Source organism: Macaca mulatta, chromosome 6, assembly GCF_049350105.2.
Source record: "Macaca mulatta isolate MMU2019108-1 chromosome 6, T2T-MMU8v2.0, whole genome shotgun sequence".
Lineage (NCBI taxonomy): Eukaryota > Metazoa > Chordata > Mammalia > Primates > Cercopithecidae > Macaca > Macaca mulatta.
The window spans coordinates 44,224,191-44,241,152 of NC_133411.1; the positions used below are offsets into that span (position 1 = coordinate 44,224,191).

General features: G+C 46.6%; 1 protein-coding gene across 1 annotated transcript; it reads right to left on the reverse strand.

Moving 5' to 3' along the window:
• Window positions 1-7,968: 7,968 nt before the first annotated feature.
• LOC106998741 (annexin-2 receptor) lies at window positions 7,969-15,397 on the reverse strand. Its single transcript, XM_078004703.1, has one exon. The coding sequence runs from the start codon at window positions 9,501-9,503 to the stop codon at window positions 8,922-8,924; it is 582 nt and encodes a 193-aa protein (XP_077860829.1). The 5' UTR covers window positions 9,504-15,397; the 3' UTR covers window positions 7,969-8,921.
• Between the last annotated feature and the right edge of the window lie 1,565 nt (window positions 15,398-16,962).

The window sequence follows — 16,962 nt, forward strand, 5'->3', positions numbered from 1 at the left end:
AAGAAAGAGAAAGAAAGAAAGAAAGAAAGAAAGAAAGAAAGAAAGAAAGAAAGAAAGACTATTTTCAAGACAATATAGGTGCATCAATTAAACTTATCATGCACAATCATAATCAAAGGGTTTTTTTTTTCTTTGAGGATTGGATCCTTTTTTTTTTTTTTTTTTTTGAGATGGAGTCTCGCTCTGTCACCCAGGCTGGAGTGCAGTGGCATGATCTCGGCTAACTGCAAGCTCTGCCTCCCGAGTTCACGCCATTCTCCTGCCTCAGCCTCCCGTGTAGCTGGGACTACAAGAGTTTCACCATGTTAGCCAGGATGGTCTCGATCTTCTGACCTCGTGATCCACCCACCTTGGCCTCCCAAAGTGATGGGATTACAGGCGTGAGCCACCGCGCCTGGCCTTGGATTGGATCCTTTAAAGGTTTTCCCACATGGAAAGAATGGTGATAGACAAAAATTAAAGAGTGAAGAATTTCTAATAATAAGAAAACAATAGTCACAATACATAGCCTTATCATATTTCTGGCCAGGATCTCCTTACAAATAAGTATAGATGCAAAATTTATACTCTTTAAGAAAAATACAAAACGTCACCTTTCATAACTCTAGGAACTTCCAAGTTGCTAATAAGGAAACTTATTCTTATGGGACTCTATTTGATACTTCCAGTTTCAAATAATTACAGAACTATTTGAAACTACTTCTCCTTCCACAAATCTGGGTGGTGAAGTGAATATTTTGTTAAAAAAAATTCCTAGCACCCTCTAAACTTTCTTATTTCTTGCCTTTCTTGATACCTTTATTAGAAATAAAGGCCAATCAGAAATGAACCCAAAGTAATTAAAGAACCATTAACGTCCCTGCTAGATGTCATTTTCATTAATTTCTCGTGTGAGTGAATATGCTTTAGCCAAAGACCACCAGAAACTGAATTTGTAGTTCAGTAAACGGAATTTATTACTCCTCACGAAGAATTTAGCATGGAGAACCACGAGTTGTCTCAAAATGAGGGTGTTAGGACATTTTAGTGGATTCAGGCTTGTGTTTGGTGATTTGGGGTATTTAAAAAATGACTGAAAAAAATCATAAAAAGTAATTGTAAGTAATATATAATGAACAGTTACACTGTGTTAGAGTGTTCTAAGATCTTTCAATAGTATAACCTAGAAAAAACATGGACACCATGATTAGTGTAATATGCCATTCAGTTTACTGATCAGGAATATGAAGCATAAGATTTGAATTTACTGGACGGGCGCGGTGGCTCAAGCCTGTAATCCCAGCACTTTGGGAGGCCGAGATGGGCGGATCACGAGGTCAGGAGATCGAGACCATCCTGGCTAACACGGTGAAACCCTGTCTCTACTAAGAAATACAAAAAAATAGCCGGGCGAGGTGGCGGGCGCCTGTAGTCCCAGCTACTCGGGAGGCTGAGGCCGGAGAATGGCGTGAACCCGGGAGGCGGAGCTTGCAGTGACCTGAGATCCGGCCACTGCACTCCAGCCTGGGCTACAGAGCGAGACTCCGTCTCAAAAAAAAAAAAAAAAAAAAAAGATTTGAATTTACTTCTGAAATGTTACACCTTCTATTGTGTAAGTGATGGAGCTGGGTTTTGAGTCAAAGCATGAGACCTGGTTTCCTAGGTCTTCACCACCAAGGTATGTAGGTCTAGTCACTTGGTTTTACAGTCTTTAGGTAACCATTGCCTACCTAACCTGCCCCAGTCACCTTTCAACTAGTCAACTTGGTCTGACAACCCATCTTCCAGTAAAGCAATTTGTAGAGTTGGGGACTATGGCACCAATTCCCAGGTACTTGTCAGAGCCCAGGAAGAACTTGCAAAGATGGTAGCTTTTGGTCAAAGACAGCCCTACCAAGTATGTGCTTGGGTCGAGGAATCAGGGAATGTAAGCAGGAGGTGCCCCGGCTTGTTCCCTACCTGCACTCCTTACCCAGCCACACACCTCTGACTTGGTCCTAATCCTAAAACAATAACGATCAAACAAAACAAAAGAAACCAAAGGCATTTGATGTTTCTCTGTTATTTTATTGAGAAAGACACCAAACATTGACAAAGAATCGTGAAGGCAAATCTTTTTAAAGCAGATGGATAGACACTATTGTAACTGATAATTCTTTCTAAAGGATGATCCAGTAGAAGCTCTAAAATGTCAGGTAGTCTAGATCCCTGGACAATGCAACCCGGAGAGTGGAGAGAAGTAAATATGCATTCTTCTCCAAGAGGGAGGAGAAAGCCAAGTGCAGCATCCGGGACGAAGGACTGCAAAGGACTCCTAAATATCCAACCCTCGGGGTTCTTCCTTTGCAGGAGTCTGTTCTTTTTGCCCCGTAGCCGAATCTAGACAGGCAGCGTGGGGTGGAGTTGGCAAACGTCCTGCAACTCCACGACCATGAAGAGCCGTTATGGTACCACTAGCGGTACTAGGACCCAAAACTAACGAAACTGCTCGGGAGAAGCGGCGGGCTCGACCCACAGCGATGCTGCTACCGAGATCAATCCTGCTTGGACGAATGATCAGTGCTGCGACTAAGAAAGTGCCAGTCCAAGGAACCGGCGGTACTGGGACATACTGAAAGGAGTTAGCCAGTTTTAGGGAGACTGTAAGGGAAGGGTCCCCAGACAACCTCCGACAGGTGTTTTGTGCAGATAAGGGAACTTGCACAGGGAACTTGCCTAAACTCACGCTTGCAGCAGACTAAGGGCCCACATGCGCACTGGGGGAATGGGGATGGGTGGAGCCACCAGGAAATCTCGCCATACACAAACAGGGAACCCAGCCCCATCAGCTTTCATATAAAATTCTTTGTATTCAACTGCGAAGGAGGCAACCAGCAACCCTCTTTCAGGACCCCCCCTTTTTATAGAAGCTTAATAAATTCTACTCCACTCTTCGATATCCGCGTGCCCATTTCTTCCTGATCTTGAGACAAGAATCCGGACTTAGCTGAGCTAAGGAGGCAAAATCCTGCATCAATATCAAGTGCCGACACTGAACAACCAGCGGTGCAGCCGGCGTCAAGCTTTATTTTTGGCGCAGTTAAGGTATTGCCACTAAGAAACTGTGGTCTCTGAGAAATATCGCGGGTTGGAAGGTTGTACGGTGCTTCCACCGAGAAAGCGCCTACCCAGTGGGATACGCCTGTGACAGAAAAGCCGAGGACAAGCCCTTCCCATGAAAGTCTAGGCCAATCACCGTGCTGAGACAGCGAGACACCCAGCGGGGTGAAAGTGGCGGTGCTACGACAGAGGAAGCGATACCACAAAGAACTTCTGAGTCTTGAGAACGATAAACGTTCTGGTTTTTTGTTTGTTTGTTTGTTTGTTTGTTTAGAAGGAGTCTTGCGCTGTTGCCCAGGCGGGAGTTCAGTGGCGCAATATCGGCTTGTTGCAACCTCCGCCTCCCGGGTTCAAGTGCTTCTCCTGCCTCAGCCCCCACCCCGAGTAGCTGGGATTACGGGCATGCGCCACGACGCACGGCTAATTTTCGTAGTTTTAGTAGAGACCGGTTTCACCAGGTGGCCAGGCTGGTCTCCATCTCCTGACCTCAAATGATCCACCCGCCTCTGCCTCCCAAAGTGCTAGGATTACAGGCGTGAGCCACCGCGTCCGGCTGAAACGTTGTTTTGTTCAGCGCTAACAACAGTGCAGCAACCGAGAAAACAACGAGTCTCCGCTATTGGCGAAAGTGCTGATGCGAAACCGCTGGCTCGGCATAGGAGCAGAACTGCGGAAAAGAACCCTAGAGAACAGGCACCAGCTCGGCTCCACCGCGGGCGGGAGAAGGCAAGTTAGCATAAAGCTGAGACGTGGTACTCAAACTCAGTAGAAGAAATATGCCACATTTACTATCCTGGGGAAGGCAGTGGGTAAGAAAAGCTAAAATGCATAACATTTAAATAAAAAATAAGTAACGAAATATTTAAAGCAAACAAATGAAAATAAAATACACCAGTAACCTCCCTCCCAGAACAAGATACATCAAAAAAAATTTTTTTGAGTATACAAAACATACAAAGAACCCTACAAAGAAATTGCAAACAGTGTTGAACGCAGCGATCTGCCACTGTATTTGCATTAGCACTAAACCCGTGCCTCTTGCGCCTATCCGAAATTTCCTCGGATTAAGAAGAAATAGCCATGGATAAACAGATATTTGCAACACCAAAAATGTCCTGTAGCCTAGACACCCCAACTTCTACATGAGGCTATGCTACAAGCATAGCCAGAGCGAGACTCTCTATTGCGAAATCATACTTGGTATGACTAAAATGATTCCAGGCAGTGCTAAATCATTTGTTTAAAAAAATTACGGCTGGGGTGCGGTGGCTCACGCCTGTAATCCCAGCACTTTGGGTGGCCGAGGCGGGCGGATCACAAGATCAGGAGATCAAGACCATCCTGGCTAACAAGGTGAAACCCCGTCTCTACTAAAAAATACAAAAAATTAGCCGGGCGTGGTGGTGGGCGCCTTTAGTCCCAGCTACTCGAGAGGCTGAGGCAGGAAAATGTCGTGAACCCAGGAGGCAGAGCTTGCAGTGAACCAAGACTGTGCCACTGCACTCCAGCCTGGGCGCAAAGCAAGACTCCATCTCAAAAAAAAAAAAAAAAAAAAAAAAAAGTTACTCTTGTAGGCCAGGTGGGGTGGCTCTCACCTGAAATCTCAGCAGGTTGGGAGGCCAAGGTGGGCAGATCACTTGAGGCCAGGAGTTGGAGACCAGCCTGGTCAACACAGGCTGGTCTCTCCTAAACACAGGAAAATTAGCCAGGTGTGGTGGCGCATGCCTGTGATCCCAGCTACTGGGGAAGCTGAGTCAGGAGAATTACTTGAACCCAGGAGGTGGAGTTTGCAACTAGCCAAAATCATGCCGCTTCACTCTAGCCTGTGTGACAGTGCAAGACTGTCTCAAACAAACAAACAAACCCAAAAAACTAAGTTACCATTCTGACTAGGTTGATCAACATGAAGACACTGCTAGCTAGTATCAGTTTGCCTCTTTAGATCCGCATACCACTCTTCAGTCAGCACTATGTTGCAAGAAGTAACCTGTATGGACTGCACTGGAGAACTAATTTTGCCTGCAGGCTTCCCATTGAGTTGAGGCACTGGAACTGACACCAGCTGTTCAGAGATGCGGATTAGTAATTTATTGTCTTGCTTTGTTTCACCTGGACCTGGTATTGAATTGTTTTGTCTGAAGTCAAAAATAGGCCAGCTGCAGTGGCCCACACCTGCAACAAAAGCACTTTGGGAGGCCGAGGCAGAAGGATCACTTGAGGCCAGGAGTTCAAAACCAGCTTAGGTAATAGAGTGAGAACTCATCTCCACAAAAAATTGAAAAATCAGCCAGCCAGGCATGGTGTCACTTACCTGCAGTCCAAGCTACTTGAAAGACAGAGAGGGAGGATTGCATGAGCCCAGGTGGTTGAGGCTGCAGTGAGCTATGCTTGTGCCACTGCACTCCAGCCTGGGTGATAAAGCCAGACCCTGTCTCAAAAAAAAAAAAAAAAAAAGGTGGGGAGAAAGCCAAAAATACTGTGGAGTGGCCCTTTCTTCAAGCATTTGCTTGCTTTCTCTAACACCACTCATTCTATTGCCCCTACTGAGCTTGAAATGATAATGATTTCTTCAGGTGTCAGGTCTGGAGTACTCGTGCATCTATCTCAAAACGCTGTCTCAAAACTCCAACAGGGAGCACCTAACAGTACTGGGTGCAATGTCGCTGGAACGGAGCAAACAGCAGTTCCGGAACCTAGAAACAACAGGCTCTGCGAAACCGAGGACTCTGTGCCCGAGAGAAATTGCCGGTTTCAGACATAGCTGGTTTTAGAGAAAGGAACGGCATTGTTATCTAAAAAACACAGACGGAAATACCGCCACAAATACCGGTACAGGGACAGCTGACACGAAGGACCAAGGAAAGCTGCTGAGAGCTGCGCCCCCACAGAATAATTGCGAGCTGCCACAGTGCGAGTGAGAAACCGGCCACTCCATGCAACAACCAGTACTGCCATGGGGGAAAGCATCTGATGTCGCCAACAAGCGGTGCTACCAGGAAAAACGGCCGCTTTTGAAGAAAACAGCCAAGAACGCGACTGAGAGACACTCAGCTCCCAGGAAGAATCAGCATTTGTTCCAAAACACAGCCGAATAAACCAAGAACCCGCAGAGTGGTTGAACCTATCAAAGACACAACTGAGGAAACGGGGTCACCCAGCACCTCAACATCCTGGGCTCTAGCAAGCCTCACAGAAGCAACCGGCAGTGCAACCAACAAGGAGCATCTAGCGTGGTAATGCCATCCACGAAAGGCCAGTAAGGCGAAAAGACTAGAGTGTTTAGTTCCAGGGATCATAGGCCATCGCAAACCAGACAGCATAAAGCCAAGGGTTGACAAAAGAAAAATTAGTAACCGTTGTTTTTCAAAAGGGCAAGTTAGCTGAAAATAAAAACAATACATTTGGGAAAAAATCATAAAATGAAAATTCAAAACCAAGCAAAACATAGAAAACTGACTCTACAAAGAAGAAAATGCAAACACTTCTTTTTTTTTTTTTTTTTTTTTTTTTTTTTTTTTTTTTTTTGAGACGGAGTCTCACGCTGTTGCCCAGGCTGGAGTGCAGTGGCGCGATCTCGGCTCACTGCAAGCTCCGCCTCCTGGGTTCACGCCATTCTCCTGCCTCAGCCTCCTGAGTAGCTAGGACTACAGGCGCCCGCCACCGCGCCCGGCTAATTTTTTGTATTTTTAGTAGAGACGGGGTTTCACTGTGGTCTCGATCTCCTGACCTTGTGATCCGCCCGCCTCGGCCTCCCAAAGTGCTGGGATTACAGGCTTGAGCCACCGCACCTGGCCTAAACACTTCTAAACAATGTGGTTTCACAGCTGTGATATCGCTGTCACACCTATATCAATATCTGCTTGGTCTCACCAGGACTTCTAACTAAGGGACTGCAGGCACTGCTAAACTGCTACTTGCTACTCCTAAAATATCTCCACCGACATGCCCGGACTTCTATATTTAAAACTCAGGCATAACTAAAGCCGGGTAAGTTATTATGAAACCAAAAGTTACTGGGACTAAGAAGTCGCAGGCATGGCTACGCTAGTACTGGTTTTGACTCAATCTGGACTTATAAGAGCCTAAGAAATCACATTCACGGGGGTACTTTGAATGGAAGCATGGACTTGTTAGTCTAAGAAATCCCTAATCCAGGACTCGCTCAGAATAAGATATTTTGAACACAGGCTTAAGGCTCTTTATCACAGGCGAAATAAACTGATACTTGTTCTGCTTAAATCTGGATTCCCTATGCAGAGAAACCACAATCAGGGTTATATTCTGACATGTAGGAGGTTTAAAACTGAAAAGACAGACAAATTAGGCAAGGCCAACCCGGACCTGCTCCGTCTACCGGAATTACTAAACAAAGTTGTGGTACGATTAAGTAACTGGTAGTTCTTTTATAAACCACACTAAATTATTATTCCAAAGAAAAAGACACAGGAAACACTGCTAGCCCTGAGACCCATGAATAAGTAATCTTTTAAATTACTTACTTATTTGAGACAGGGTCTCGCTCCATTGGAGTGCATTGGTGCCATCTGGCTCGGTGCAGCCTCTATCTTCTGAGCTCAAGGGACCCTTCCACCTCAACCTCCCAAGTAGCTGGGACTACAGGTGCGTAACACCACACATGGATAATTTTTGTATTTTTTGTAGAGACAGGTCTCACCCTGTTGCCCAGCCTAGTCTCAAACTCCCGAGCTCAAGCAATCCTTGTGCCTCTGCTGTCAGAAGTGCTGGGATTACAGGCGTGAGCCAAGCTGCCTCGCCTGGTAAGTAATATTAAGAACTGGTTATCTGTGCAGTTGTATTAATATAAATAATTGTGTGATCCTTCCACTGTAGCAGGACGAGCCGCAGACAAAACTCCTCAGACACTGAGTTAAAGAAGGAAGGGGTTTATTCAGTTGGGAGCATTGGCAAGACTCCTCTCTCAAGAGCCGAGCTCCCCGAGTGCACAATTTCTGTCCCTCTTAAGGGCTCACAACGCTAAAGGCTTCACATGAAAGGGTCGTGACTGATTGAGCAAGCTAGGGGTACGTGACAGGGGCTGAATGCACTGGTAGTCAGAGTGAAACAGAACAGAGCTGGAAGTTTCACAATGTCCTTCTATACAATGTCTGGAATCTATGGATAACATAACCAGTTAGGTCGGGGTCGATATTTACCAGGCCCAGGGCACCGGGCCGAGCTGTCTGCCTGTGGATTTCATTTCTGCCTTTTTAGTTTTTATTTCTTCTTTCTTTGGAGGCAGAAATTAGGCATAAGACAATATGAGGGGTGGTCTCCTTCCTTACCATGAGAAATAGCAAAGATTGATAAACCCCTCAGTCTTATGACCGCCAATAAAATTCCTGAGTGTAAAACACAATGAATTGCTATACTGAAAAAAAGACAGCCGTTAAAACAAAAATAAAATTAACAATTGAAATTAAAAAGACATAACGTAAAATATGTGAAATACAATTAAATAAAAAAATACATTTAGAAAGCAGTAATTAGAAAAAAGTAGGAGTAAGATTTGAAAATAAAATGGAAAAAACAAATTTTAAATTTGCCAAAACTCTAAGAATTCTACAATCATAAAATAGATTTCTCAAAGTTGAAACAGATAAAAATGAAATATATAATAAAATAAATACAAATGTTTAAAATATATGGAAACTGCAAGTAATAAGCGACCCGAAACAAGGGGAGATTCATCAGCAAAAGATATTTTAAAAATTGACAACCAGCAATGAAGGCACATCTTAATGCATTTTTATTTTCTAGGTGGAGACGTTTGGTAATGGAGAATCTTTTTATGGAGGAGAATCCCAAAAGTCTTCTGCTGCTATCTAAGGCTGCTTAGCTCCACAGATCTGTGGGCAGCACGCCCAGAGTACAGAGAACCCGGCACAACCAAGGCGACAAATCCACTCCAGGCAGCCTGAGAAACTCGGGAGGTGGCGCCACCAATTCAGGACAGGAGGATGGTGGCATTCCAAAAGGTGCCAGCTGTCAGAGACCTCGGAGTCCTGCTGTCTGTCCCAGGGGTGGGGAGGACTGCACAAGGGAAGCTGCTGGAGCATGAGTCTCTCGGGTTCCTCTGCCGGTTCCACCTCTTCTACAGGTGCCTCTTGCTGCTTCTGTGTCCCGGGCCAACTGAACTCACCGGGCTGGGCTGTACTTGGTTCTAAGGTGCCCTGGACTCCAGGAAAGAGTCCGTTTTGCGGATAGACTCCAGGTAGCCGCCAGCAAGGACCAGAAAGCAGTCCCAAATCACAGCTGTCCAATGAGTACTCTCGTAGTACTGGATACAAAGGAAGAGACCACGGCCCACAATCTTCTGAACTCACAATAGGCGGAGGCTGGGGCTCTGGCACCACCTCTGCGGAATCCGAAACAGGCTTCATAAAGCCAAGAAAATGTTGCTCCATCGCTTAAGCCTCAGACCAGGAGGAAACAAATGTTTGCGCTGATCAAGGAGTGCATTGTGCACTACCATCACTCTAGGTATTTATGCTCTCCAGAGCCCGTGGGCGGAGGCCAGCCAGATATTAAGAAACTCAATAGTAACAAATGCACGAAAATTAGTAGACATATGAAAAACAATAAAATTTTAGAGAGTACATAGAACCAAAACAAACCGTAATTCCGACAGAAAAACAGCGAGAAAAGAAACCGAAATGAAACGAACACTAAGCAAACCTTGCAGAGAACGATCACTGCGGAACGCAGGTATAAAACAGCCTTCAAGGGCCAAGAACTATCTCTTTCCGGAAATGAGCCCCGGAAAACTGTCCGTAGGGCTCTGCCCTGCCAACGACCTTGCTAATGAGAAACTGGCGCGTTGAACTTAGCAAGCGCCTGCACCTAGCGGATAGCGCCGGTATTGCCAAACATCTGTTTAGGCCCCAAAAGTGGTGCTGCTAGAGAGAAACAGCGTGCTCTAAGAAAGAAGCGGTGTTTGGAGGAATTAACCCACTCTGTTTAAATATGTTGTGACAGAAAAATGTGTTGTAGCATTTTAATGTGTTTTAATCCGTTTAATGTGTTTAATCAGTTTAAGGTCTTTTAACTCGTTTTAATGTGTTGCGACAGAAAAAGCGCCGGCTAACGGTACCACGGAATTACTAGTGCATACAGCAGCTCGGTGCAATCACTGTTCTTCACCGCAAAACGGAGTTCAGGAAGTTCCTAGGAGATACTAGCGGTTCTAGGACCGAGAAAGTGACAGCACTGAAAACATAAGGACCCCGCGAGCAGGAAACGTCACGTTGGGAGCAGCAACTGAGCAAACGCCTAGTGGGCACTGCTGGCAAACGTGCTGATATTAAACTGTCAGCTCCGCATAGGAAGCAGAGCCACCAGACAGAACCCGGGACCTGACACCAGCGAGGCTAAGACCGAGCTGGGCTCCCCGGCCCCTGAGAGAACAAAAGTCAAGGAGCAAGAGGCTGAGACACTCAAAATTAGCAGGAAAAACATACATTACAGGCTGGGCGCGGTGGCTCACGCCTGTAATCCTAGCACTTTGGGAGGCCAAGGAGGGCGGATTGCCTAAGGTAAGGAGTTCGAGACCAGGCTGGCTAACATGGTGAAACCCTGTCTTTACTAAAAATACAAAAAAATTAGCCAGGCGTGGTGGCGCACACCTGTAGTCCCAACTACTTGGGAGGCTGAGGCAAGAGAATTGCTTCAACCCAGGAGGCGGAGGTTGCAGTAAGCCAAAATGACGCCATTGCACTCCAGCCTGGGCGACAGCACGAGACTCTGTCTCAAAAAAATAAATAAATAAAAATTAAAAATTAAACTTTAAAATAATAAAAGTCTGAAATGCAAGTAAAAAATGAAAACAAACATCGGTAACATCGTTCTAAGAATAAAATACACAAAAATAATTTTAAAATAAGCAAAACTTACAGGGAACCAACCCTACAAAGAAGAAATTACAAATATTGCTAAACGATGCAATCCTATGATTAGGATATCCCTGTCAGATGTAATACCCCTACAGTTTGCACCTGTCTAAATTTCCTACGACAAACAAACAAAAATAGTAACGGTTAAATGTGTTAAGCTCCAACTAAAAAATCGTAGTAGCTGGTATATCCCGATTTGGTCCACCAGAGGAAAAAGTCACGTTCAGCTGGACTTGCTATTGTCAAAGGGAGCTTGGTAAAACAGAAATTGCGTTCGCCGGCATTTCCTGACTTCCACGGGAGTTTAAAAAACACAAAAGCATAGCTAAAACGGGACTCGATATTGCAAAACCAAACTTGGTATAAGAGCTCCCAACACTGCTAAACTGGTCATCAGTAAACCTAAAACAAAACAAAACAAAACAAAAACAAAAACACGCATTCGCTGGTATCCCCATTTGTACAGGAGTTAAACATCTCTTGCGCAGCTAAAGCAGGGCTTACTAGCAGGAAACCAGAACTTGCTAGGACTAAGAAACTTGAGGCTGGGCTGACCCCATGGTTGTTATAATTAGAAATCCGAGGCTACAGGAAACCCGGAGCTGCTGAAAAATGAGTCACAGGATAACTTCGCCTTGCTATGGCGAAACAGTGTCTTTCTGCGACCTAGAAATCGCAGCCTGGGTTAGACCGGTGTTTGTCCTAAGTCGGGACTTTCTTGGGCTGAGAAATCACATTGTGGTTATTCCCCCACTTGGACAAGGAGTAGGAATCTCAGGCACTACGAAATCGAAACGTGCTAAGCCCAAGAAGCCAACGACGCGCGAAACCCCACAGTCCTCCTACAGAGAAGCCAGCGGCGCCGCCACAGGATTGGGTTCTGGAGGCCGAGCCAGAGCCAGTGCGGCACTGCTGGCTGCGCTGGGATGGGACCGCGCCCGCGCAGCGCCACTGTCAGCGACTCTGAGGAGCTGCCGGCTCCCCACGCCCGGCGCTGCGGCCGCCCGGGAACTCCAGGCTCGCAGCAACTGGGCAAGCTGTGACTTTGAATCTCTCAGATCCACGACCTGAGTGCTGTAGCCACAGAGAAATGGAGTCACCGAGCAGCAAACAAGAGACCTCGGCTCGGGGAAATGGCAGTGCCGGGAGCCTGTGCTTGACGGCAGCCGGCGGGGTTGTCAAGGACAACATCGTTTTGGCCCAACCAACGGTGCTGTTACCAAGAAACCGTCGACTCTGAGAAAAAAAAGAGAGGTTCGGCCACCAAGAAACTCCGTACAACAAGTACCGTAACAGAAAAACCGCCGACTCCGCTCCACTGGCGAAAGGGCCAATAGGAACGCCAGGTGCTGCGACCGTGACGCCGGCACTAGGGCCTTGGATGGAGAAAGCAACTCACGGAGCCGAAGAAACTGTGCACAGCCCAGCGGAAAAGTGTCTGGTCCGCTCGCTGGAAGAAAGCGCGGATCAAAACTAGCAACTCGGTGAAGGAAACCGCGCAGCCACTGAAGAACGTTATCCACATCGCGGTGATGCCAGACAAACACACAGTGCGATTTCGACGACACCCGTGGGGATGCCACAGAGAAACACGCGCTGCCACTCCGCGGAACCAGTGGTTCTGCGATCGAGAAGCCGCCAGTTGGGCTCTACTGGAAACTTCTGAAAAACTGTCTTTCAATAGCAGACGGACGATCTTTCCTACCCACGACGGACAATCGCCTTTATGGAGCAACTAACGGTGCCGAGACTGGCCTGGGACAGCACAAAGCGCAGAGCGGTGCGGGTGCCAAGAAACGCCAGGTAACCCCACCGAATCCACTGGTTTCGCAGGACGCAACGGGCGAAGGTGCAGCGGAGAAACCGCAGGTTCCGTTCACGGATTTTGCTGCGGGTGGGCGGGGGGTGGGGCGCGGGGTAAGGGGGAAAAATGCTAAGTTGTGAAACCAGCGGCGCTGGGACCCAGCGATCACCTGTCCCTGGCAAATGCCTGTGCTGTTTTAAGACAACTTTTGGCGCCAAGAATATTGCCGCCGGAGAGCATCCGCTGACGCTGACAAAGGAGTGGCATTGGCGTTAGAAACCGCCGGCGCTGGGAAAGGAGCGGTGCAGCGATGGGCCAACTGAGCGCTCGGTTCCACCAAAGTGCTGCCCGCTCTACCCACTCTGTCCCCCAGTGGCTTAGGGAAGTCTGTTTTTGTTTGCTTTTTTTTTTTTTTTTAATCCAGCCGTCTAGGCCTCCCAAAGTGCTGGGATTACAGGCGCGAGCCACCATGCCTGGCTCTGTTGTCTTTTTCTTTTCTTTCTTTTTTTTCCCCCTTCTGTCGCCCAGGCTGGTGCAGTGGCACCATCAAAGCTTAGTAAAGCCTTGACTTCCTGGGATCCAGCGATTCTCTGGCCTCAGCCTCTAAAGTAGCTGACACCACAGGTGCGCACCACCTCCCCCCCTCATTTCTTGCATTTTGTATTTTTTGTAGACAGGGGTCTCGCTATGTGGCCCAAGCTTGTCCTGAACTCGTGAGCTCAAGCGTTTCGCCCTCCTGGGCCTCCCAAAGTGCTGGAATCACAGGCGTGGGCCACTGAGGCCGGCAGAAAGTCTGCGTTGTTCTTGCATTCCACCCAGTGCCTTGCGCATGGGGAGAGGAGTCGGTTTAGGTGCTGAGAACCAAGCAGATCCAGCTGGTCCCAGGAATAAAGTAAAAACCATTCTGGTCGCCAACAGTTTCCTACGCAGGAAACAGCCCTTCCAACCTCCGTGACTGGGCTCTTCCAGGCCACCCCTCTCTCCCAGCCTCTCCTCCCCCTCCAGAACCCTCAGGATCCTACAAGAGGGGCCGACAGACCTGCTGTCCCGGTACTTCTCCTGCGGGATGGAATTCTGAAGGAATCGCTCTTTGATTCCGATGATTAACTTTGTCAGATGTCCTTCATATTTTGGGATAGGAGTTAGAAGACGACCGGAGAGAAAAATGGACTGCAAGACTCCAGCACAGGAGAAGGGATTGATGGCAGATGTCCGCTCCCTCTCCAACCCCAGGGAACCTCTCAAACTGCCTCCACTTTCCTATACCCTTGATCTGTGAAATGGATCCCTGACGTTTTCTCTCTTTCGGGAAATGCAAAGCAGGCGAATTTTCAAGCGCTTGAATTCTCACACTTTTCAGTCAGACTGTGGCTATAAACTCCTTCCTCATAGGAAATAAGGAACTGCCACTGCCTGGAAGAAAATCGTCCTTTTCCCATAAGCTTTCACATTTCCCCCAAAATCTAAACATCCGGATGTAATCTCCCCAAGAGACCTACTGATCCTACCAGGAGCGTTCCCACTCGAACTCATCATCTCCCAGCCGCATCCTGAAGATGCTATGCAACCAATTCTTTTCTAGATGAACCTGGACACAGGACATGTCCAGAGGAGCCCAGATAAGGGTCTTCACAGGTCAGGAGACCCAATATGAGGTAGCAATTCTCACCCACTCCCAAGGCGTTTGCCTTGATCTTCCCCTCCACCATACTACATCTTCTGCTAGCGGGTTTCTCCCTGGTATTTGAGGATCCTCCAATTGCCTCCTGGTCTTTCAGAGGGGAGAATAAAGGAAAAATGGCATAGTTTCCACCTAAAAAGTACAACCAGTTCACCAGAAGTAACAGCCCAGGCAGAGCCTTTTTGAAACAAATGCCCGCCCACTGCTTTGCTTTCATTTCCACCCCAGCAGAGCATTTTAGCAGAAAAGCTGACCGGGAGCAGTAGCTCACTCCTGTAATCTCAGCACTTTGGGAGGCGGAGGCGGGAGGATTGCTTTAGCCCAGGGGTTCAAGACCACCCTAAGCACAAAGCAAGACCCCGCCTCTACAAAAAAAATTTAAAATAGCTGGATGTGGTCACGTGTGCCTGTACTCCCAGCTAGGTGGAGACTGAAGTGGGAGGATCTCTTCAGCCTGGGAGGTCCTGCCTACAGTGAATGGTGATCCATGACTGCACCAACTGCATTTCAGCCTGAGTGGGAGATGTTGTCTCAAAAAATAAAATAAAAATAAAGCCAGTATTAGGAACCCCATAAGAATACGTCACCTGAGACATTATTACATATACCATTAACAGAAGAAAATGCTGCAAATTATACTATGTCCCAATGGTAAGAGGCCACCCATTTTAAAATATATACCTATTTCAGAGACACTAAAATAAGAAAAATATTTACCCTAGAATTGATTAAATTCAGGTATCCACTCCTTTATTTTCAACCGGTGGTGTAATTTTAGCTTGTTTGCCTCTTGAAAATTGCATAGAGATTAGAGTTATTTTTTATTTTTTAAATTATTTCTATTTATTTGTTTATTTATTTATTTATTTATTTTTGAGACAGAATCTTGCTCTATCACCCAGGCTGGAGTGTAGTGACATGATCTCGGCTCACTGTAACCTCTGCCTCCCAGGTTCAAGCCATTCTTGTGCCTCAGCCTCCTGAGTACAGGGACCACAGACACTTGCCACAATGCCCAGATAATTTTTGTTATTTTAGAAGAGACGGGGTTTCGCCATGTTAGCCAGGCTGGTCTCGAACTCCTGGTCTCATGTGATCCACCTGCCTTGGCCTCCCAAAGTGCTGGGATTATAGGCATGAGCAACCGTGCCAAGCTGAGTTGTGATTTTTAAAACCTATTTATATTATCATATTTGTTTTTTCACAGTGTAGTTCAATACATCGAAATGGTTGGGTGAGTGGGAAAATCATCTTCCTCACTCCTCCAGTATCTGTAAGGTGCAATTTCTCATAAACACTTTCAGCTCCTTGGCTCCCCTTTTAGTTCTCCTCACATATTGTGTGGTTTGTGGCACAAAAATCATTATTTTCGATAGACAGTGTGCCAACTGTATTTTGTGCTTTACCTTGTTTCATTCTCAACCAAAAACTGGTGAGCACAAGCTTTGTTCTGGGCTTGCTTCTTAATTCTCTCCATTATGTAGTTGCACAACCTCACTTAAGGAAGTTGGAGTGTGTATAGCTCTGCCTGTGGTTGAATAGATAAATGTAATTTTAGCATTCAGTGTTAAATCAACTTTTGGTGTAAATTTAAAGCTTATCTTCTAATATTTTGTGTGTGTGTGTGTGTGTGTGTGTGTGTGTGATTTTACTGTGTCCCTTCCCCCTAACACTCCAAGATACCAACCTAAACTCTCAGTTGATTGTTCTGGACACACCCCCTCAAAATATGACTGTAGGACACCAAAATACACCACCCCAATACACCAATATACCTCTGGCATATTGACTATTTCAGGCTGGGCATGGTGGCTTACACCTGTAATCCTAGTGCTTTGGGAGGCCAGGAGCTCGTGAACAGCCTGGGCACATAAGGAGACCTGTCTCTACAAAAGTATTTTTAAAAAATTAGCTGGGGTTGGGCAGCATGGCTCACTCACGCCTGTAATCCTAGCAATTTGGGAGGCCGAGGTGGGCGGATTACCTGAGGTTGGGAGTTCATGACTAGCTTGGCCAACATGGTGAAACACCATCTCTACTAAAAATACAAAAAAAGTAGCTGGGTGTGGTGGCAGGTGCCTGTAATCACAGCTACTCGGGAGGCCAAGGCAGAAGAATCACTTGAATTCAGAAGGTGGAGGTTGTGGTGAGTTGAGAACACTCCACTGCACTCCAGTCTGGGCTACAGAGTGAGACTTGGTCTCAAAAAAAAAAAAAAAAAAAAAAAAAAAAAAAAAAAAAAAAATTAGCTGGGCATGGTGGCATGTGCCTGTAATCTAGCTCCTGGGGAGGCTAAGGCAGGAGGATGTCTTGAGTCCAGAAATTTGAAGTTACAGTGAACTATGATTGCACCACTGTATTTTAGCCTGGGTGACATAGTAAGGTCCTGTCTCTAAAAAACAAAACAAAACAGGACCAGGCACTAGTTGTTCATGCCTATAATCCCAGCACTTTGGGAGGCCAAGGCAGGCTTTGGCCCACTTGAAGTC